This window comes from Fringilla coelebs, assembly GCF_963513975.1.
Source record: "Fringilla coelebs genome assembly, chromosome: 24".
NCBI lineage: Eukaryota > Metazoa > Chordata > Aves > Passeriformes > Fringillidae > Fringilla > Fringilla coelebs.
The window spans coordinates 3,637,516-3,661,827 of NC_140050.1; the positions used below are offsets into that span (position 1 = coordinate 3,637,516).

The window sequence follows — 24,312 nt, forward strand, 5'->3', positions numbered from 1 at the left end:
CCTCATGATGTTTCTGTAACCTGCCCCAAATCCTCCCAGCAGGATTTTTTCAGCTTGCCATTAGAGGAAAGTTGCTAGGAATGTAATCAAAGAAAACCCCAGGACCCCCCAAACTCTGCAAGCAATGAAGTTGTGTTTGAGATCCCTTGGAGAGAAGAGCAGTCACTGTCCCCTCACCAAACTGTTCTGCAGCCTTGAAATTCAGCATCTGGCCTTCCCCACTGGATTGTTCTTGTTAGTGCTGGAAGTTGTGAGCTTGGCCATGAATTCTGGAGAGCAAGGCCCAGTTTATTTAAAATAAACCCCAATGGTCCAGGTGTATTTCCACCCAGTTTTGTCCACAATTATATATAAAAAAAAACCCTGAGCCATGTTCCCACACAAAATTGCAGCGTGATTTGTTCTGTAGTCACCTGAACTCACACCCTCTGTGTAGCTCTGGCTGCCTCCCCCAGGCTGGGCCCTGCTGCTTTCAATCCAGCTGCAGGAAGAGTTACAGGAATCAGATGCTGCTGAGTGTATTCCTGCAGTGGCTGTTTGAAAAACCTGAATAAAAACCTGGTCTGGCTTCTAAATTTAGAAGCAATGCAGGCAGCAGCTCTGGAGGCGATTTCTCTGAGCTCATTATCCTGTTAGATAAAGCATCCCCTGCATTGTCTAATCAGATGAAAATATCTGTGTTACAGATGGTCCCTTCCATTCATTATTCACTAAGGAGATTAAGTTTCTGAGAGAGGAGGACCAGGGTGAGGGAGGGGACAGTGGAGGAGAGATTGAGTGTGGCCCTGTGGCTGTCACTGTGTGGATGTTTCCCCTGAGTGACCAGCAAGGACCAGTTCTGCTGTTTCAGCAGACTGGACCTTCCTTAATCAGCTGGATTTTCCTTCCCAGTTCTTGTTTCACTCTTAAAATTATTGCAAACCACCGAGCTGAGTGGGTTTTTTGGTGTGGATTTTTTTTGGATTCTCTGTTTCAGTTGATGAGTAAAGAGCTCCTTTCCTTCTTTTAGTGATCATTTATTGCTCAGTGCCCCAGCACAGTGGTAAGGAGCTGGGTACAGGGTCAGGCAGCTCGGTCCCTGCTGCAGGGGAGCATCCAGGAATCACTGCCTTGCTTCCAGAGGGAAAAAATAACCCATTTTCTCCCAGGCACAGTTGCTCATCTGATTATTTCTGTGCTCCAGTGTTTTTCCTGGGGAAGTTTTTTCCCTTGACTCTTGGCTAAGCATGAGCTGGGGAAGCAGTGCCATGCAAAAATAGATGTGTTTAAGCTGGGCTGTGCTTCATTTGAATTGTTAAAAGGCTCTGGCTTGCAAAGTGTTCATCCTCCATGGGTGATATCAGGTTAAAACCTGGAGATTTTGGTTAAAAGTGCTTTTCTAACCACAAAGACAGGGTAAATACACATTGAAACTGGACCCAAGTGAGGCCTTGCAGCCACATAGTTTGGATTTCAAGACCTTTATTATGAAGTTTAGCATTTCAAAATAGTTTCATGTTTCTCTTCTTTTCTGTTCTCTTGCAGGCTGTGATGTTTGTGGTTCCTGGTTTTCCCAATGTTTTTCTTTCCCTGTTAGTGTAGGAAAACCCTGTGGAGACTTTAGAAACTGGTGGTGTAGAGGGTGCTATCAAGAAGCTGACTTGGAAAAGTTGTTAGAAAATAAACACTGTTGCCTGTCATGTGGTTTTTCTTTGACTTTGTCTTGGTTACTCAACCATGGAGCTGTTCACTATAAGAATAGATATGACTGAGACAAAATTAGCTCTTAAAATCAATCTAGAGGTGGTGTCCACATATAGGCATCCAGAAAAACTCTTTCCTTATATGAGAAAACACTCTTCTCAGAACTTTTGTGATGTTGAGTCTCTGGTTTACATTCTGACAGTACCCAGCAAGATGTCCTTGGCTTGGATCTTTGAGTTCAGCTTCCAGCTTATCCTTTGCTTTTATTACAGCAGGGATGTCAAAGGTGCTTCCCCTCCCAGCAGGTGGGAGATCACAGGTAGCAATTCTGGTTTAACTCTGATTTCAGCCCAGCTGATGGAACAGGTATTTCTGAATAACTTGAGCTAATCTTACCTGCTCTCTTCAGTTTCTAGCACTTCAGGCTCTTGATGAAGTTCTTGATCTCTTGCCTGAGAACCCTGGATGTCCACTTTTCTCAGCCCTCTTGTGTAGCAGCAGGACATTTTGGTGCTCTTCCCCTTCCTTTCCTCCTGGAAGGAGCCCCATCCCTGTTGGCACCTGTGGCTTTGTCCTTCCCAGTGGCTCAGGCAGGTTTGTCACCCCCTCTGTGTCCCTGCCTGGCACCAGGAGCTCCCTTTGGATGCTCCCAGCCCTGAGGCATGGAAGTGGAGTTGTCACTAATGAGAATTAGTGCTGCCATGTGAAACCCTCACTCCTTCCCAGACAAAGAAATCAGTGCAGGAAAAGGATCCTCAGCAGCTGCTTTGATGTTCCTGAAGTTCTGGCACAAACCATCATCTTCAAAGGGAGTCATCAGCATTAATTAGAGACTTGCACCTGATTTTTTCTCTCCTCCTCTTTATCTTCCTCCCCCAGCCCTCCTCCAGCCTGGCTTGTGGCACAGCAGAGGAGTGGCCCATGGGCTCCTCTCTCATTTCCAGCACACCCCTGAGGAACCTTCAGTCTGTGCCAGAGCTCTGTGCTCCCCTGGGGCTTGATGTGGTGTCACCAGCAAGGTGCTCCACAACCACTGAAGTCATAACTGTACTTATTTTCAAACAAGGTCTTTATGTTACTTCATTTCCAACTTGAAAGTGTTAGAAGCGCTCAGGGTTTATATTTAGCAGCTCAAAAATCAGATTATTGTTTCTGCAGTGCAGCAAGAGCCTGAATTGGGAGCCAGGGCTCCCAGCAGGAGCTGTTCCCAATCCAGGCTCAGCTCCCTGTGCTGAGGGGGGGTCACCAGCCCTGGGGGCCTTCAGGAGGCGTTTGCTGGGCAGTTTTGCAGTGCCAGCACTTTTGGTTTCTCCATGGAGCAGCCAGGGACCCTTCCCTGTTCTTCCCACGCAGGAGAGGGGCTGAGGGTGGGAGCAAGGAGGGAGAAACCTCAGGGTCAGCTTTCCCTGCTCCACTTCTGGCTTTCCAAAAGGTTTCACTTGTCTCTGGTTGTTGTGGGCTCAGGGAGCTGGTGCAGCCCGTTTGTCCCTCTCTGGAGGGAGCCCTGTTAACCCCTCTGTGTTTCTGTGCTTTCTCTTGTTTGCAGCTGGAAAGAGGTGACTTCCTCTCAGAAGAATGGAGGGAGAGGATTGCAAACACAAGGTACAGTACAGCACTTGAATGCTCCTTTCTGAGCTGGATATTTGGGAGTTTGTATAATGGAAATTGGGAGGCTGGCCAGCTTTTTATATAGAATTTCCACAGCAAATACCCAAAGTCTATCTGCCAACTCTTACAGTGGCCTCTTTAGATCCTGTTTTCTGACTAGAAGAATGGCTTGGAGTGCATGTCCCATGATATTCCATACAAGGGTGTATCCAAGATAAATTCTGCTTATAAGAGGAGCACAAACCTCCATTTGTTTTGCATATCCCTATAGTTCATGTCAGGGATTCTGGCAAATCACTCCTTCTCTTGGCTATTGGGGCTCACAAGCTTACTTTCCCTCTAATAAAAAGGAAAAGACCCAAGTGAGTTAGTTTCAACTTAAATTGAAAGTTCATTTCAACTAATTGTCTTGAAGATTTATTTATGTGGAGAACTAAATGCAGAGGGTTGGGCTCCTTTCTTAAGGAACAGAAAGGGAGTAAATTTGTTAAAAGCAATAAAAGTCGTCTGTATTTTTAAAGCTTTGCATTCTTTCAAGCCTTATGGGTAGAAAAAAAACCTCTTTATTTTTATATGACCTTCTGGGCCACCCTGTAATGTGGGGGAATGGAAGGCAGTTGTCAAAGAGAGCCCTGAAATCCTTGAGACTCGTGGCAATTCCTGGATTGCTCCCAAAGCTCTGCTTGTGAGAGCCTGGAGCAGGCGTCTGCCAGGCTGGTGACTCCTGCAGGATTCTGCCCCTCACTTTCTTCTGGAGGTGCCTTTTAATTTGTGGACAGACTTGTCCCAGCCTTGCAGCACACTTGGGTTTGGCTTTGTTGCTTGTTATTCCAAGTGCACAATCCTCTGCTGCCCGGGCAACTTTCCTCGGAATTAATTTAAATTTTTAAGAGAAATTTTTGGCTGCAGGAGCTCTGGCTGCACCCAGAAGTGCTGGGAGATGTTTGGTTTGTGTGGCATGGCGCTCACTGTGTGTCTCAGTGCTGCTCCACCTCGCTCTGGGGCAGGATCAGGGAATTCTGGAATGCTTTGGGTTGGAAGGGACCTTAAATTCCATCCAGTGCCACCTCTGACAGCTTCCTGCACCTCAGGCCCTGTTCAGTCTGGCCTTGGACACTGCAGGGATGGGGCTGCTACCAAGACATGGATCCCTCTGTGTTCCAGGGGATCCCTGTGGCTTGGCAAAACCTCCTGGAAGGAGGCTGAGCCCAAGGGGATTGGGGGTTCCTGTGCCCTGCCTGCACTCACAGAATCCTGTGCCAGAGTGAGCACTATAAAAACACATCTGCAGCCTCTGGCTTTTCCCCCTTCCTCTCCTGGATGTTTTCTAGTCCCATTAATATGTTTGGCTCTTTTGCAAGGCCTTTTTCATTTTTTTTTTTGGCACAAGGGAAGGAGGAGGAAGAAACCCCTGCTAGCTTTACTTGCCAGGCAGGGTTTCCCAAATTTCCAAGAGCAAGGCGTAGCAAGAATAACTTTTTTTTTCCCTTGGTGCATAAACATTTTTTTCATTGGTGGTTTTTAATAGCTTTGAGTGCTGCTCTTAAACTCCCTGTGTCCTTGTTGAACACGTTTCATGTGTGGAGGCACTGGGAAGGGAGTTCTCCTGCAAAGAAATCAGTTCTTCATGTGGGAACAATGGCCCAGGATGGCTTTTACACTTCATAGAATCCTGGAGTATCCTGAGCTGGAAGGGATCATCAATCCAGCCCTGTCCCTGCACAGCCACCCCAAACCCCACCCTGAGCAGCCCTGAGAGCGCTGTCAGAGGGGCTGGGAACACAAACCCTGAGAGGAGCCCTGAGGGAGCTGGGGGAGCTCAGCCTGGAGCAAAGGAGGCTCAGGGGTGCCCTCATGGCTCTCACAGCTCCTGAAAGGTGCCTGTGCTCAGCTGGGGCTGGGCTCTGTCTGCAGCAGCACTGACACAACCAGAGCACACAGCCTCAGGCTGCACCAAGGGAAATTCAGGCTGGATAGCAGGAAAAAGTTTTTTACATAAAGGGTGATAAAGTTCTGGAATGGCTGCCCAGGGAGGTGGTGGAGTCCCCATCCCTGGGTGTGTTTAACAAAGCCTGGATGTGGCACTGGGTGCCAGGGCTCAGTTGGGGCTGGGCTGGACTCGGTGATCTTGGAGGTCTCTTCCAACCCAGTGATTCTGGAATTCTGTGAATTCTGGGATTCTGTGTCCCAACGCTCCTGCAGCTCTGGCAGCCTTGGCACCATTCCCTGGGGAGCCTGGGCAGTGCCCAGCAGCCTCGGGGGGAAGCTCCATGCCAAGCCCTGGCATGTTCATTCAGCAGGGAGCTCAACCACTTCCAGGAGGTGTTGAGGACTCTTGTTGCATCCTGGGCACCAATTGGGCACCAGGGACAATGAGGCCAGGCTGATTAGACCTTTCAACTAAAGGGGTGTTTCTTTTTTAATCTGTGGCATGTTCTGTTTCTTTCCTAAGCCCTTTTATCATATGTGGGATTCTAACTTTGTGCAGATTTCTTTGTTTCCATATGATTGGTTTTTTCCTAGGAACAACCTCTCCCCTCACTGAATTTCTTAACCCATAACCAAAGATGTAATTCCTCTGTAGTGTGTAGGGCTGAAGTGCTGGGTTTAGGACAGGGGAGATGTGGTCAGATTTCTTCTGGCATTATGGGGAATTTGGAGCTGGAATTGAAACAGATTGCCCAGAGCAGCTGTGGCTGCCCCAGATCCCTGGCAGTGTCCAAGGCCAGGCTGGACAGGGCTGGGAGCACAGTGGGAGGTGTCCCTGCCATGGCAGGGGTGGCACTGGATGAGCTTTAAGGTCCCTTCCAACCCAAACAATTGTATGATTCTAAAATTTTGATATTTTGCTGTAAGATTTTAAGTCCCCCCCCAAGAAGTAGCAGGATGAAGAGCTGAGTTGCTCTCCATATTTTTGGTGACAGGAGCTGTAGAGTTGGGGTCAAGCAGGTTTGTCCATGGCAGGAGTGGCTGGGAAGGCTCCAAGTGGCTCTGGTGTGACTGGGGGTCCTTGTGGGCTGTTCCTGGCTCCCTGATCTTTACCTGGATCATTGTTTTGCAGTGTTATTTTTGTGAATAATTTTGCCTTTGGGCCCGAGGTGGATCACCAGCTGAAGGAGCGCTTTGCCAACATGAAGGAAGGTAAATCCAACTGGAAATGTTTCCTCCTTGTTTCCTGATTCCTGTGGGAGCTGGGGTGGGAGGGGGGCTCAGTTCCAGCTGGCAAAGCCAGGCTTTGGGGTTTGTTCTGTGCCTTGGGGCCAGGAGGCTGCAGCACAGTGGGGTTTGTTCTTCCCCCCTTTGGGGTCTGCCTGTCTCCTTGGAGCATCCCCTCTGCTGGGAAAACTCTGGAGCAGGGTTGGGGTGGGAGGAGCTGCTGCTCCATCCTTCCCTCTTTTGGGAGCCCACAAAGCACCCAACAGCCAAAGCCAAACTTCCTGGATCCTTGGAAGTGTCCAGGATCAGGCTGGACAGGGCTTGGAGCAGCCTGGGACAATGGAAGGTGTCCCTGCCATGGCAGGGGTGGCACTGGGTGAGCTTTAAACTCCTTCCAACCCAACCCATTCCATGATTCCTGGCTGCTGAGGCACAGCTTTGGAAGGCCACTCTGTAATTCCATACAGAATTCACTTCTGCTGGGTGTTAACTCCTGATTTTGGAAATGCTCCAAACCTGTGGGGATGTGGCACCTGGGGAAAGGGTTTGGTGGGATGGACTTTGATGGTTGGACTTGATGGTCTTAAAGGTCTTTTCCAACCTTAATTGTTCCACAATTCCACAAAGTGTGGGCCAGTGGCACTGGGTGCTCCTGAGAAGCCACACTGCAGCCTGGGGACACCTCCTCACCCCATTGCCCTGGGGGTCTTTTCTTTGCTCTTAACCACTGGGAAAAGCAACATTTTTATTTGGTTGTGGCAGAAAAGACAAAAATAACAATTTCTGAAAAGAAAAATATGTGGTGTGAACAAAGCAGCTGTGGCTTCCCATGGCACAGCTTTGTGCTGAAATAAATAATGTGACTTTTGGGCTCTGCTGCAAACCATAAAACCCCCAAACTTAAGCTGTTTTCTTTAACTTAACTGGATTGTTTTTAAGTTTTCAAACTTGTTTAATGGTGGCTTGAGAGCAGTGGGAAGGTGGAGATGTTTCAAGAACCCTTTACAATGATGAAACCTGATTTCTCTTCCCAGTGTGTGCTTCAGGCTCTGCTGAATGACCCCAAATACCCATGAAATGAAGATTAGTGGCCTCTAAATTAAAGGGCTTTGGGGGCTTGTGTATAAAAGATCCCAAGTAGGATGGAGATAATTGAAATTTCCTTAGATTGCCACTGAGAATTAACATGCTCTTTTTTTTTTCAAGTGTTTCAAATCTGTCATTTCAAACAATCCTTGAGGTGTCACCTGGCAGGAATCATGGATTTGCTTTCTTGGGGCTCTCAGAATGAGAATTAAGGGATTTATTTATTTTTTAATGCTATACAAGGGGCAGTTTTATAGGACTGCTCTTTACTGGGTTATATTTAATAAGTAATTACTCTAGAACAAATAATGGAGCTGACTGTGCTTTTTGGTTTTTTTCCCTCTTTTTTCCAGGTGGGAGAATTGTGTCCTCAAAACCTTTTGCACCTCTAAATTTTAGAATTAACAGTCGAAACTTGAGTGGTATGATTGCCCTTTTTATTGTTCATTACAGTTGTGGATGTTCATTATCTGAAAATGTCTGGGGGGTGTTGCTGCTTTTTAGAGTTGTTTAAGTAGAAAATGCTGTTGGATTGTTAGGGCACACCAAGTGACAGGTACTTAAAAATCAATTTAAAAAGAGGAGAGGACAATTTAAAATCAATTTAGAATCAATTTAAACAGAGGAGCAGACACTTTTGATGGGGTTTGTGCTGCTGTGTTTTGGTGTTGATTCCATCAATGTGTCCCTGAGCTGCAGAGGAATCAGGAGTTCAAGGGTGTGATTCATTCCTTCAGCCACAACGAGCAGCCCTGACTCACAGGGGAGTTCCCTGCACCCTAAATCCAGGCAGGTAAATCCCACCAGGCAGCATTCCTAAGGCTTAGAGGTCATGGAGCCAGGCTGGCAGGGCTGGGGATGCTCACCTGGACAGGAGAAGGCTCCAGGGAGAGCTCAGAGCCCCTGGCAGGGCCTGGAGGGGCTCCAGGAGGGAGACTGGGGAGAAGGGATGGAGGGACAGGACACAGGGAATGGCTGCCAGTGCCAGAGGGCAGGGCTGGATGGGATCTTGGGCAGGAATTGTTCCCTGGCAGGGTGGGCAGGCCCTGGCACAGGGTGCCCAGAGCAGCTGTGGCTGCCCCTGGATCCCTGGCACTGCCCAAGGCCAGGCTGGACAGGGCTGGGAGCAGCCTGGGACAGTGGGAGGTGTCCCTGCCATGGCATTTGATGGGCTTTGAGGTCCCTCCCAACTCAAACCATTCCAGGATTGTGTGAAATGTTCAACTTTGAACATCTCCTGTGCTGTGCATTGAGCAAACAAACCTCTCCCAGACACACCCAGGCCCTGGGTCTGGTTCTTTGCCAGCTCAGGGTCGTGGTTTCCTTCTCCTCTGAACAGGCCAGCCTCGATGTTTGGCAGCCTTGTTCCCTGCAAGGACATGAGCTGCAGTTTAAGGAGGTTTTGGGACATTCCATGTGGTTGGTTTTGACATTTTCAGACTTTCACTGTTGAACCTGGGGTGTCTGTGCAGAAGCTGCACTGATGTTCTTTGTGGGTCCCTTCCAGTTCAGGTTTTTAAATGAAATTTCTCAAGCAGAAGAGCAGTCCAAGCTGGGCTTTACATTTATTTACTGTGTCCAGTGCTAAATTTTCCTTAAATCAAACCCCCCTCATTCCCTCCCTGTGCAAACATGGGGAGCAACTCACTGAGTTCCAAATCTCAAACTGTGCTCTCTAATTTTGGCCTAAACTGCTTTTGAAGAACAGTAATTTTTGGACTGTCCTGAAGTAAATTGTGCCCTTGGGAGTTTTTTTAAGCTGAAATTCTTGTGGATGTCCCACACATCAGGCACCCAAACCTGCACTTTTCTTTCCTATTAGAAATTCTCTTCTGAGGCCTCTGGTGGTTTGGAACCTTGTTGAACTTTGGGTTCTGGACTGCCAATTCTTTAGAGGCATGGACTTGAAAATAAAAGGGAAAAAGGATGGAATGATGCTCCTGGAACAACTGGGAGAGCTGGGACCAGGCTGTCAGTTTGCTGATGAGGCAAAGAGAGCCTGAGTGAAGCTTGGGCCCCCTTGCAGAGCCCACCAGAGCTTGAGGAAATCCAGGAATGCATTTGGAGATGTTTCAATCAGACACAGGGCTCTGGCCTCTCAAGCCTTTTCTTTCCTGGATTTTTCCCATTCTCTTCTCTCTCTGCTGCATTTGGGAGACTGAGGCCAGCATGTGCTGCTCTTCCACCTCAGAGCAGCCCTGGCTACCTCTGCCTTTATCCCACCCCAGCTCTCAGCCCAGCCTGCATTCATTGGGAGTGTTTTCTAGAATGCTGAACTCTCAGATCTCAGCTGTTTTTTAATGCTGAATGGAAATGCTGATGGTAAAATTATACTGAGATGATTAATTGGAGCTTGGATGGGTGAGAGGCTCTGGCAAAAGGAGAGCAAACAGCTCCTGCCAGTAGGAAACTTCCAGGGATTCAGATAAAAGGCTCTGAAAAAAATTAACTTAGTCTGCTGCAAACAGGGGGAATTGTGTGAGTAAATTTTAGGGCCTGATCCCTCTCTGAGACCAAATTATGTTGGGAAATACCAACATCAAATGAGCTTGTGTGGGATGTGCTGGGCCAGGGGCTTGTTCCAGTGGCCTGTTCCAAGTGACACTCCCAAGGAAATGCCATCCCCAGCATGGCCAGGGTCCTGCACATGCAGCAGGGAATGGCACTTCTGGAAAACCCACAAGGTTTTCCAGGACACTTGTGTTCATCAAGGCTTTTTTTGGTGTCTGAGCATGCCCTGAGTCACGTCTCACCTGTCTGTCAAATGCTCTGATCTGGGATATGAACATTTAAATAATTTATACAAAACCCTGGGAAAGATCAAGCTTTAAGAAGGAGGCACCAGTTCCCTCAATTCTACTTTTGTCCTTAGTGGTTCCATCTGTAGACAGAAGTGGAAATGTGGAAAGAGTTGGGACAAATGAAAACAAGCATTAAAATGTGGTTAAAGTAGTGGTTGAGGTTGCTGAATCCCAAACGTTGCTTTTAGCCTCTTCTGGGTCATTTTTGTTTAATTAGAAACGTGCCATAATTTCTCCTTTAGCCCTGCCACTGGCTCAGTGGTTGTGGGAATGTTTAAGGCACATCCCCAAGCTATTAATTCTGGAGAACAAAACAAATATAGACAAGAAAGCAAACCCAAAACATGTTTGTGCCCAGTCCAAATATGGGGCAGCTGCAGCTGCCAGGGGCTGGGCTGGTGACGTTCTGGGGCTGTTTAATTCATCCCTGTCACACACATGTGCTGTTCCTTGGAAAAGCTGTGGGACACAGCTCTGCTGGCCAGAACTCACTCTCTGGGCTGGCTGGCTCAAAGGTACATGTCCCACATGGTGTTTCCTGTGGGGTGCACGTAGCAGAGAGGAAGAAATTCCCTTGAAACTTCCAGCAGTGTTTTCCTGGAGGATCTGCAAGCCAGATTTCTCTGTGTTGATTATTGTAAAATCAGGGCACCCCTGAAAGGAAAATGATTAGCATCTGACTCCATGGCTTTGGAATGCTGAATACCTGCTTTATTAAAACTGTATTAGACTATAATGAAAAGTTTACAATACATTGCATTACATTGCATTACATTATATCAAATCATCTTATATCATCCTATATTATATCATATCATATATCATAATATCATATCGTAATCTTATATAATATCATGTTATATTACATTACATTATACTATATGATATGATATATCACATTATATTATATAATATTATATAATATCATCTTATATCATATCATCCTATATTATATCACATCATATAATTATATAATGCTATATCATAGTATATAATACAATATATTATATTATCATATTATATCATGCTATATAATATTATATAATAATAGAATAGAACAGAATAGAATATTGTATACTATATTATATATAATATAGTATTCTATTAAGGTATATTCTATTATGTTATATTCTATTCTATTCTATTCTATTCTATTCTATTATAGTATATTATAGTATATTATAGTATATTATAGTATATTATAGTATAATATAGTATAATATAGTATATTACAGTATATTACAGTATATTACAGTATATTACAGTGTATTACAGTGTATTACAGTGTATTACAGTGTATTACAGTGTATTACAGTGTATTACAGTGTATTACAGTGTATTACAGTATATTACAGTATATTACAGTATATTACAGTATATTACAGTATATTACAGTATATTACAGTATATTACAGTATATTACAGTATATTACATTATATTATAGTATATTACATTATAGTATATTACATTACAGTATAGTATATTACAGTATAGTATATTATAGTATAATGTATTATATTATATTATAGTATAGTATAGTATATTACAATATATTATAGTATATTACATTATAGTATATTAATTGTATTAACTATAATATAGCATATGATAGAATATACTATATTAATTATATTATAATAATGATAATATATATACCTCATAATAAATAATACTTACTTCTAACTACTATTGAAAACTTGTGACTGTCAGCTGGCAGTCCTGACACACATTTGTGGATCTAATTGATTAATGAATTCAAACACCATCACTAGAATCCAATAATTGAATTTTTTCAGGTAAATAATCTTCTAACACATTCTACATGTTCACAAAACAACAGGAGCAGTAAATGAGATAAGAATTGTTTTCCCTCTGTGCTTCTCCAGGAAAAAACCTGAGGCAGAGAATTGTGTCTCTCTCTGTTCAGAGGGCATGTGAATGCTGCACTTGGTGCCTGGCTGGTCTCAGCTGAGTTTCCCCTCTCCTCCCACAGATATTGGCACTATCATGAGGGTTGTGGAGCTGTCACCACTGAAGGGCTCTGTGTCCTGGACGGGGAAGCCAGTCTCCTACTACCTGCACACCATTGACAGAACCATAGTGAGTACCAGGGCTGCCAGAGCCGTGCCCTGCTCCTGGCACCACCTCCAGCTCCACATCCTTCTGCCTGACCCTTGTGTTCCTGTCCCTTGGTGGGTTTGCACACCTGGGTGTGCTCACTGCCTGCTGCTCCAGGGTTCCACTTGTGTTCCTGTCCCTTGGTGGGCTTACACACCTGGCTGTGCTCCTGCCTGCTCCAGGGTTCCACTTGTGTTCCTGTCCCTTGGTGGGTTTACACACCTGGGTGTGCTCACTGCCTGCTCCAGGGTTCCACTTGTGTTCCTGTCCCTTGGTGGGTTTACACATCTGGCTGTGCTCACTGCCTGCTGCTCCAGGGTTCCACTTGTGTTCCTGTCCCTTTGGGGGCTTACACACCTGGCTGTGCACACTGCCTGCTCCAGGGTTCCACTTGTGTTCCTGTCCCTTGGTGGGCTTACACACCTGGCTGTGCACACTGCCTGCTCCAGGGTTCCACTTGTGTTCCTGTCCCTTGGTGGGCTTACACACCTGGCTGTGCACACTGCCTGCTCCAGGGTTCCACTTGTGTTCCTGTCCCTTGGTGGGTTTGCACACCTGGGTGTGCACACTGCCTGCTCCAGGGTTCCACATCCCCTGGGGTTAAGGGCACTGCTGGTTTACTGAAGCTGCTGACATTCCCTGATAAAATTCCTTCTGCAGCTGCTCAGAATTGGGCTCTCCTGCTGTCCTGAGGAAAGACTCAGTGGGGCTTTGATTCCTCTGTGGTGCACAGACCATTTCATTCAGTCATATTCAACCAGTAAATCTCAATTTTAGTAGAATTCTCAGCTGCTGTAGAAGCAGCCCAAGCTCCATAACAATGATGATGCATTCACTGTTTTTTTTTTTTAATTAAAGAAAACTAAACAAAAAAACCCCCAAACCCAACCAACAACAATAAACAACCCATGCAACAGCCCCCCGAAAAAAACCCCACCAACCCCCCACCAAAAAGCCCCCAAGCCTCTCATAAAACCCAACAAACCCTTTGGAAATGAAAATTTATGTGGGCAAATCATTTATCCCACTCCAAGGTTTTTGCAGTGGGATAGAAATGCTTTTCCTTCCTCTGCTGGAGTCTAATAAAGCTTTTGTTCAGGAATGTGCCAGAGTGCAGATAAATGGTGGAGTGCGAGGGTGCAGCAGCTTCAGTGCAAATAATTTCATTGAAAATCAGCCTGTGCTGAGGGGAGATATGTGACACAAAGCTTTAAAACAAGGCCAGGAGTGCTGGGGGATGATAAAACCTTGAAGAGGTTGGATTATGCCCTGTTACACAACAGGCTGGGTGCCTGAAAAGAATGAATGTAAATGGTTTCTTGATGTAGCTTATCAAAGCAAAGCAGTCAGAATTTCTGCAGTTCTGCACTTGTTTTAAGCTAATATTTTATTCTTCTGTGTTCATCTGTCATGGTTTTGAGGATGACTCTCTTCTCTTTCTATTTTCAGCTTGAAAACTATTTTTCTAGTCTCAAAAATCCAAAACTCAGGGTAAGTTTCAATCATTTTCTGTAGAAAACTCCAAGTAAGGGAACAGCCACTGTGAGGAATTTAATCACAGGTGGACAGGATTGATTGGAAATCAGATTTTCTTGCTAAGCAAAGAACATGGAGCTAATTGAAGGGAAGTCTCAGATGCCATCAAGCACTAATTCAATCATGTCCAAGGGATTTCTAATAGAGAATTAATGGGGCAGCCCCAAGGTGCTTTTACCTTGCACTGGAGGTCTGTAATGAGCTATTTCTTCATTAAAGAACTGGAATTAAAGAAAGGGATGATGCTTTGAATCTGTCCCAGTGCTCAGCTCCTGAAATGAAGCTGAGCAATGCTCTGAAATGTTCCTTTTGGGATGTGCCATTGGAGGCACAGAGTGAGCTGTCATTTACTGCAGTCTGAGCTGTTGCACGTGGAATTAAAATGCCAGAGAGTTTTTGGGGCTGTGCTGGGCTGGGTTAACCTGAAATAATCAATGGATTCCCAGGAAGAGAATTAAGTGAGGCCATTTAATTTAAAATTTCAGGTGAATGTTCATCCTCAGGCTGACTGGCTCTGTAAGAAGAGACTCATGGGGGCTCTGAAAGGGAATTGTTTCAGATTGCTCCACTCAAATTTGGGGCAAATAAGACTTCTTTGAGAAAAAAAATATAAAAATCAGAATACTTCTGACCTTCCCTGCTTTTCACACTTCAACCTGCCACTGGTTGGTTGATAATGTACTTAAATCAAAGGAGTGTTGGAATTGCCAGAAATCTTAAGCAGATTAAACCTCACCTGGAAGGTGCAGGAAAGGCTTTGATTGAGCTCTTGGAAATTTCCTGTCTGAAAGAAGTTGGGTTTTTTTTCTGAGAGAAAAAGAGATTTTTTTCTCTGAACGGAAATTTCCTGTCAGCCTGGGAGAAAATCAGCCTGAAAAGTTGCTGCTTTTGTTATTTATTAGTCACCTCAATAAACTTGATGAGATGATGATTAATGGCTTTGCCATTTCCAGTCATGGGAGATTTTTAAATTGTCACCATGAAATGTTGGGGATGTAGGAAAGCTATTGAAATTATTATTAAAATAATCACAAACACTACTACTATTATTATTATTTCTTATTATTGTTAGTATTGTTAGTGTTTTTAGCATTATTATTACTACTAATATTACTAAGATTATTGCTATTTTAATTGTTGATATTGGATAATAATAATAATAATAATAATAATAATAATAATAATAATAATAATAATAATAATAATAATAATAATAATAATAATTATATACTATATTTTTATATACATTTTACCATATTTTTACATATTATATATTAAACAATAGTAATAATAGCAACACTAATATTAACACTATTAATAGAATATTTATATATCATTGATATATTATTGATATAATAGTATTATAATATTATCCTTGTATTATTGTTAGTGTTATTAGTATTATTACTGTTATTATTACTATTATTTCTATTATTGGTTTTTGATCAAAATCATGTGTATATACTATAGTTTAATATATGTTACCATAATTTTAAATTATGATATATAATAAATAATAACAACAACAATAATAAAAATAACAACACTCATATTAATAATATTAACCATTAATGAAATATTAATATAGTATTAATATAAGGCTGGTGTGACAACAACAACAAATAACTATAATAACTATAATAATAACTTTTATTATTGCTATTATGATTATTATTGCTATTATTATTGCTATTATTATTGCTATTATTATTGCTATTATTATTATTATTATTATTATTATTATTATTATTATTATTATTATTATTATTATTATTATTATTATTATTAATAATGAAACCTTATAGAGCAGGGGCTGGGAGGGGAGAATATGGGAAGAGGCTGAGATTTAATTCCCTCTGAAGGTGGAAAAGGGTTTGTTCACACCTGAGTGTGGCCTAAGCCAAGGGGAATTTTGTTCCCTTTTCTTGTGGAAAATGAAGCTGGGAAAGAAGGGGATCTGTATTAAAAAGTGATAAAAAATGAGGAATGGTGAAATGTGCCCTCCCTTGTCCCCAGGAGGAACAAGAGGCAGCTAGACGTCGTCAACAAAGAGAAAACAAAAGTAACACAACGACTCCAACGAAGGTCCAAGAAAACAAGGTGAGCATCCTGCATTTCTGCCTGCTGAGGCTTCCCTGGGGCTGAGCTCATGCTCTGAGTCAGGAGGAGCCTCTGTGGGAAGGTTTTACTCTGGAGCTGTTGCTGTGCCCAAAAATATGATGGAGTGAGTTAATAAAAGCTGCACTAATTCTGGAAGGAAGAAAAAAAAGGTGTTGCAAGATGAATAGTTGGTTGTCCACCCTCGCTTGCATCCAGCAGGAGTTTGCAGAGCTGTCCCTGAGTCACAGCTCACTGAATGGAGCTCAGAGTGTGCTGAGTTTTCTGCAAAGACTCATTTCCTTTCTTGGGTAATGCTGTGAGAAATGCACTGCCTGTTCATGGCCAAAAATATAAAGTATTGATTGTGCTCTGAGTTTTGACTGAAATTCAGTTGAAGAATGTAGTCAGGGAAGGATGAATAATCAGCTTTTGTTAGACAGCAGGTACAGACTTAACAGGATCACAGAACAGTTTGGGCTGAAAAGGACCTCAAAGCTCACCCAGTGCCACCCCTGCCATGGCAGGGTCACCTCCCACTGTCCCAGGCTGCTCCCAGCCCTGTCCAGCCTGGCCTTGGGCACTGCCAGGGATCCAGGGGCAGCCCCAGCTGCTCTGGGCACCCTGTGCCAGGGCCTGCCCACCCTGCCAGGGAACAATTCCTGCCCAAGATCCCATCCAGCCCTGCCTGAAGTTCCCCTACCTCAGCATTTTCTTTTCTTTATGGAATTCTTGGACTAGATCTTTTTCTGACCCAGAGATGGGGCAACTGAAAAACTTTTATTCCATTTTTACTCTCATGTGAAGGGTGAGACAATACAGATGTTATAATTCACACCTTCACAATCAGAAGTTAATTATTTCCCAATTACAATTTATTATAAACATTTCCTGGCCTGTCAGCTTTAGCCACACCATGCTGTAAATGCCTTCAAGCCAATCATCTAAAATTATCTCTCGTGGGTCCTACTGCAATGCATCTTTCATAGTTCTATTTCTCTAAAGTATTTAGGTTTTTTTGTAAAGCTACCTTTAAAACTTGTTTCTAGTTCCATTTCTTTCTCAACACTGTCTGTCCCTATTCCCTGGCATTTCTAAGTTAGTATTTCTTAATTCAAAGTTTGCATACAGATACTCTCTGTGTAACTCTTCTGTCAAACTTTAAAAATGTTCTGTAAATCCATTTCCCACAATGAATATGTCCAGAAGAGAATGAGCACAACCCCTTGGGAACAACTCTTATCCCAAGCAAGTCCACAATGTCTCCAATGCATCAGTTTCCTTTGAGAAGCATAATTTCTGATATGATAGATCATATATATATATAAAAAATCAGAAATATTTTTCATTAATAATAATAAAACATCACTATTTCTGATATATATGTATCATATCAGAAATAGATTTCATTGATAAAGATGAAACACCATTATTAATGTTTGCTGAAAAGGAATGCTGCACATGGAGGTAGAAATGACCAAATTTTTTCAAAATCTCTCAGGATTCTGGTGCTGAAGAAGAAAAAGCTGCAGCAAATTCTGTTAAAAAGCCATCTCCCTCCAAGGCCAGGAAGAAGAAGCTGAGTAAGAAGGGCAGGAAAATGGCAGGGAGGAAACGAGGGCGCCCCAAGAAAATGAACACGGCGAGCACTGAGCGCAAGACCAAGAAGAACCAAACTGCACTAGAACTTCTGCATGCTCAGACTGTCTCCCAGACATCTTCATCCTCTCCTCAGGGTGAGTGCAGGGCTGTGGAAGAGCCTGGGTAACTCTCTGAAGCTCTGCATGTGCTGGTTTTTCCTTTATTGCCGGGTTGAGTTGGATTTTGTGGCATAATTTCCCTGTTGTCACCAGAGCAGAGCTGCCCTTGAGGTGGTGGTGGGGGGATTGATGGTGATGGATGTGTTAATGGGGATGTGGGTGGGATTAATGGATTGATGGTGATTAATGTGTTAATGGGGATGCCATTCATGCACTGATGGTTTGGGGGTGGGATTAATGGTGATTGATGGTGATTAATGCATTGATGGGGCTGGGGTGGGGTCTGTCTGTGGGTACTCAGCCAGGAGCTGGGGCTGTTGCCTTCTCTGAGCTGCTGCTCTTAGGATGGATCACAGAGACCCTTCCAAGCTCTTTGGAGCAGTGTGTGCATGTGTTGGGAGCTCTCTGTTGATGGACTAAGCTGTTGGATCTCATTACAAATCCCCCTCTGTGCTCCACCTGGCAATGCTGACTTAAAATCACAGAATCCCAGGATGGTTTGGCTTGGAAGAGACCTCAGAGCCCATCCAGTGCCACCCCTGCCATGGCAGGGACACCTCCCACTGTCCCAGGCTGCTCCAGCCCTGTCCAGTCCATCCTTGGACACTTCCAGGGATGGTATCTCCCAACCCAAACCAATTCCAGGATTCTGTGCCATCCTTTCAGTGGTGAAGCTCCTTTCCTTGTCCCAAACACTGAGTGCTGACCTGAGCTTGTGTTTGTGCTGACCTGAGGTTGTGTTTGTGTCTCTCCAGATGCCTACAAGTCACCTCATAGCCCATTTTACCAACTACCTCCTAAAGTGCAACGGCATTCGTCCAACCAGCTCCTGGTGACACCCACCCCCCCTGCACTACAGAAGCTGCTAGGTAAGGCCTGCCCACCCCCCTCTGGGGCTTTGCATGGGGCAGGAGGGGGATCCTCTCCTCCCCACCTTCCCCTGCCTGCCCCACATCTGTCAGAACCCAGCACATTCCTCTGGCTGCCCTGGAGGACTCGAGACCCTGACAGGGGGCTCAGAGACCTTGGCACAGAGACAAACACACCTGTGCCTTGGATTTTAGCCCATGAAACAATTCCCAACTTTGTGTGAAGAGTTACAAGCCACAAGAGTTTGAATGGAATGATAGTGAATTTATTAGCAAGTGAAGATGTAGAATTTTTGAGTTTTTAGAATGGGGGTTCAAGAGGCAAGATGGAGGAATCTGGATGTGTTCTGTCTTTCTCCTTCTTCTTGTTGTCCTCCATCTTCTGCTGTGATAGTGACACTTCTGGGTTGGTTTAGAGTAGAGACAGACTGTCTAACATAGGTGATGGGTATTGGGAAATTATTGTAAATAAAGTACAGGTAGTTCTTAGTATAAAAAGCCAACACCACCCCAAGGGTGGTCAGTGTGCCAGTCTGCTGGACAGACCTCAGCAGGGCAGAGAAAGAATGGAATAGTTAAAAAAAAACCCAAAACAACCTTGAGAATATAATATAACATAACATAATATAACATAATTTATGTTATGTTATGTAATATAATAATATATTATGTAATATAATATAATATAATATAATATAATATAATATAATATAATATAATATAATATATTGTATATAATTTATATTATTTTATATTATATTATATTATATTATATTATATTATATTATATTATATTATATTATATTATATTATATTATATTATATTATATTATATTATATTTACTATATTTACTATATTATACTATATTATACTATATTATACTGTGTTATAGTAACTATACTATATTGCAGTATACTATATAATATTATACTATATTACACTATATTATATTAACATTACATTTATATTATATTAAAATTATTAGTACTACACCATATTATAATATTATTATAAAAATATTATATTATACTTTATTATATTATACTATATTATCATACCATAGTATGCCATAATATATCATATTACATCATATATGATATTATGAAAATGATGTATTAAAACGATACTAAAGCAAGAGAAAGGAAATATCAGGAAGCTAGACAAGAAGAATAATAAAAAGCTGTGACAGACTCAGAGAATCTGACCCAGCTAGCTGTGATTAGCCATTAATTAAAAACAATTCACATGTTTGGATAAACAACGTCCAGGTTATATTCTAGAGGAGCAAAACATGGAGAAGCTGAAGCTTCTCAGGAGAAAAATCCTGGCAAAGGGATTTTTCATAAAATATCTGGTGGCACCACTCCAATTGCTCAGCTGAGCTCAGAGCCCATAAATGAGGCCCTGCCTGGGAGGCTGAGGTCACAAAGGTGTGGTTGGAAAATGCAGGAGGTGGTTAAAGGAAATTCTAAACTTTTTGTTGTTCTGTGCCTGTCCCCTCCCAGCTGTTTCTGGCCAGGATGCTCTGGGGATGGGGCAGAAGGGACCAAGGGTGTCAGGGGTGTCCTTACCTTGGGCTCTCCACAGTCTGTGGCAAAAAGAGTGATTTCTTATTTTGAGGGATATTTTTGGGGATATTTTGTGGCCAAAGAGTGATTTTTGAAGGGTTATTTTATGGCAAAAGAGTAATTTTTGAGGGATGTTTTATGGGATGTTTTGTGGCCAGAGAGTGATTTTTGAGGGATACTTTGTGGCAAAGTAGTGATTTGAAGGGTTATTTTGTGACAAAAGAGTGATTTTTTTGGGGGGGGATATTTTGTGTCATATTTTGAGGCAAAAGAGTGATTTTTGAGGGATACTTTGGGGCAAAAGTGTGATTTTTCAGAGATATTTATGTCAAAGGAGTGATTTTGAGGAATGTTTTCAGGCAGGGTAGTTGGGGTCATGGATTCCATTGGATCTGATGGATCCAAGAGCTCCTTTTGTGCCAGGAGAGGCATTTCCAGCATGTTCCTAAATCCATCCTCAATGACTTTATTTGACTTAAGAGTCCAAATCAAAAGCAAGGGAGAGGCAAGTGAGGAGAGGTGGCCAGGGAGGAAATGGGGGTGAACAGGGACATGGCATTTACCCTGCTGAAATTCCTCCTCTGATTTATTTTTCAGACTCATTTAAGATCCAGTACATGCAGTTCATGGCATACATGAAAACTCCTCAGTACAAAGCAAGCCTGCAGCAGTTACTGGAGCAGGAAAAGGTGGGTCTCACTTTTTCACATTTCTAAACAAAATTACCAGACTCTGAAGTTCCTTGGATGTGGGGAAGAGTGCTGGGGTTGGGAATTGTGTGCATTTACACCAGTCCTGCTTAGGCTGAACAACTGCCAGGGGATTTTGGTGCTAAACTCATTTTTTGTGTGTTTAAATCAAACAAAAATGAGAGAGCTGCACCTCCCCTCTGACACCTGACAATGCTGACTTAAAATCAGAGAATCCTGGAATGGTTTGGGATGTGAGAGACCTCAAAGCCCATCCAGTGCCACCCCTGCCATGGCAGGGACACCTCCCACTGCCCCAGGCTGCTCCCAGCCCTGTCCAGCCTGGCCAGGGATCCAGGGGCAGCCCCAGCCCAAACCAATTCCAGGATTTTATCAACCATAGTTCATAGGATTATGGATTAAGAAACCATTGAACCCAAAGTGTCATCGCTGCTTGTGGGGTGGTGGGGATTTAGCACAGCATCCCTGGCATTGATATCAGAATGGATTGGATTGCACTGATGGGCAAAATGAAAATGTCCCAAATCATGGACTGGAAAAGTTGGAAAGGCAAGGAGGGTCCTGGAGCTGTGCACTGCGGGTTTGTCTGCCATGGAGCCACCAGCAGAGGGAGGAGATCTCCTGCCTGAACAGCTCCTTGTGCTGCTTTGTCTCAGGGATGAATGATTCCATTGCTGTGGCAGTTAGCCCTGGTGAGTCTGTTCTGCTGCTTCTGTGGAGGAGCTTTCCCCATAATGCTCAGAATTAAACTTGAACTTCCACTTAAAACCTTCTAGGACCTAAAGGGCCTCCAGGAGAGCTGGAGAGGGACTGGGGACAAGGATGGAGGGACAGGACACAGGGAATGGCTGCCAGTGCCAGAGGGCAGGGCTGGATGGGATCTTGGGCAGGAATTGTTCCCTGGCAGGGTGGGCAGGCCCTGGCACAGGGTGCCCAGAGCAGCTGTGGCTGCCCCTGGATCCCTGGCAGTGCCCAAGGCCAGGCTGGACAGGGCTGGGAGCAGCCTGGGACAGTGGGAGGTGTCCGTGCCATGGCAGGGGTGGCACTGGATGGGCTTCAATGTCCATCCCAACCCAAAGCAGTCTGGAATTGTGTCCAGGTTCTGCTTTTGGCATTCCCTGTGGAAGCTTTCCTTTGCTCTGTAGTCTTTGTGAGAGTGTCAGAAAAAAGCCACAGGGCTTTTTTATCGTGTTTTCCACACTGGGAACTCTCCATAAGAGAGAAATTAAGTTTTGCCACCCCATTCCTTCCTGAGAAGTGGTCGATGCTGCTCTGGTGTTCATGGAAACCTCTTTTGCTGTGGTTATTTCCATTTGCTTTCACAGTCAATGTGAACTTTCATCTTTTTCCTTAAGCAGCAGATTTTTCTGCTTGTTCTGCACTTGTCAGGAAAGTCAGCATGAAGTGAACTTGTCTCCTGCACAAATGAAATGATGGTGTGCAAGGGTTGTGCCCTGCACAGAGAATGAATCAGGGTTGTGGAAAAGTCATCACTTGGTGCTGGTGTCCAACAGCTGCTCCACACTTTTAAAAATTAAAATGAGGAATTCAGTATGAAAATATTTTTTTATGGAGTGTTACATGGCAAATGAAACCTGACAGAGGCAAAACTTGGCTGGGTGAGGGGCTGGGTATGGTCTGTTCAGTAACTCCCTCTTACAGGAAGGTTTTCAAGTACAATAAAAATCTCTCCATAATGATTTTGATATCAGCTGCTGCTTCCCAGAGTGCCCTTAGATGGAGCTGTCAGCCCCTGCAGTGCCTGGGAAGGCTGAATGAAATGCCTGGTGTTGAAAACAAAACTGATTTTCCAGCATCCCCCAGAGCAGCCCCTTTAGCATTGCATGGACTTTTCCCAAGCCAGGTTTGTGTGTTCCTGCACATGGGCAATTTCCAGCACTGCTGCTTCCCTGCTTGCAATATCAGCCATGGAATTATTAAGGTTGGAAAGGATCAAGGTGCTTTTTGCCCTTGTTCCCCACTTTTCCTGGAGCAGTGGCTCAGTCTGTGCAATCCCTGCCCTGCCTCTGCAGCACAAGGTGGAGAAGAGGATAATCCCAAAGCTCCCTGTGCAGCTCCAAAGCTGCATTAATCCTGCTTTTGGGGCTGTGCTTTCCTGCCCTTTGCTGTGCATGGCCATGGACTGAGGGAGCAGGGACCTGGTTAAGGAATGTTCTGGGTAGGGAATTGCTGTGAGGGGCTCAGGTGACCTGCTGGAATAATGGTGGCACAAGTAGGAAAACTGGTCTGGCTTATTTAGGACTTTGTTTCTGCCTCCCCCCTCAGTGTATTTTCATTTACTGCATCTCTTCCATGAGTGTTGCACAGGGAAACTCTGAGCTGGGGCTCTGGGGATTTAGAGCCAGTTCCCTGTTTGGGAGCAGATTTCATGCAGATAATCTTTTCCAGTTCTATTTCTGCTCTGTGGGATGTGATTATTGCTGCTGCTTCACAATGCACTAGGAGGATAAAAATGAGTTTCTAAGACTGTCTTGACTGTATTTTACCATACAGGAGGAAAAACCTACTTAAATTTAGTCAGAAATTTACTGCTTAAAAGCTCTTTTCAGCTGACCTGACTCCACCAGTATCACACCCAACAAATCCAGGCTCTCTGGAGTCTGGGGCAGGGCTGGATGAGCTCTCTTGCATCCAGGTTCTCTCCTAAATTGCTCCACAAATCTCCTTGAGATGGCCCATGCTGCAGCTGGTGCTCAAAGTGTGTTTTTTCCCTCCTCCAGGAGAAGAATGCTCAGCTGCTGGGGACAGCCCAGCAGTTGTTCACCCACTGCCAGGCCCAGAAGGAGGAAATCAAGCGGCTGTTCCAGCAGAAGCTCGATGAGGTACCTCTGTGCTGGGGGGATGCTTCTGAGCCAGCTGCATGCAAACTTTTCTAGCCCAGCTAAGTGAGACCAGAGCAGTCTCAGCTCTTCAGCCTGTTCTTTGTAGCAGATCAGGCTCAGAAAGGTGCAGTGTCTGTCACTCTCTGGTGATGTTTTGTATTTGCTGTTGGAATTGTTGTGTGCCTGCTGCCCAAGGAAGGGAACAACCCACAGCCAGGTGGTGTTTGCTGGAGGATGCATCCTCTGCTGCTCAAGCAAACTCTGTGCTGCCAACCTAGCTCAGGAGGAAAATGTGGGGGCTCTCCACAGACAGTTCTGTTGGCTGGCAAAGCCTAAATCCAGTTTCACAGTTGAATGGTGGAACAGCAGCTCCAAGGTCCTTGTGTCCCTCCTTGTTGTTCCCCAGCAGCCACAAAGTGCTTTGGAGAATGCTGGGGGAGGTCCTGAGAGCTGCAGAGTTCTGCAGATCTCCTCA

General features: G+C 44.2%; 1 protein-coding gene across 8 annotated transcripts in view; it reads left to right on the plus strand.

The window, feature by feature from the left end:
- The window catches only part of DOT1L (DOT1 like histone lysine methyltransferase), an 89,790-nt gene that overhangs the window by 40,342 nt on the left and 25,136 nt on the right, over positions 1-24,312 (plus strand). For all 8 annotated transcript variants that reach the window (XR_014616732.1, XR_014616733.1, XR_014616734.1 and 5 more), the window contains exons 8-17: positions 3,230-3,285; positions 6,353-6,432; positions 7,887-7,955; positions 12,329-12,435; positions 13,903-13,944; positions 16,006-16,089; positions 17,588-17,822; positions 18,602-18,715; positions 20,882-20,973; positions 23,736-23,837. Coding sequence is in view for 5 of the 8 variants with exons in the window: in XM_084221301.1 (XP_084077427.1) it covers positions 3,230-3,285; positions 6,353-6,432; positions 7,887-7,955; positions 12,329-12,435; positions 13,903-13,944; positions 16,006-16,089; positions 17,588-17,822; positions 18,602-18,715; positions 20,882-20,973; positions 23,736-23,837 (981 nt within the window). In the remaining 3 variants the exon portion in view is untranslated. The remainder of the gene's footprint in view (positions 1-3,229; positions 3,286-6,352; positions 6,433-7,886; positions 7,956-12,328; positions 12,436-13,902; positions 13,945-16,005; positions 16,090-17,587; positions 17,823-18,601; positions 18,716-20,881; positions 20,974-23,735; positions 23,838-24,312) is intronic.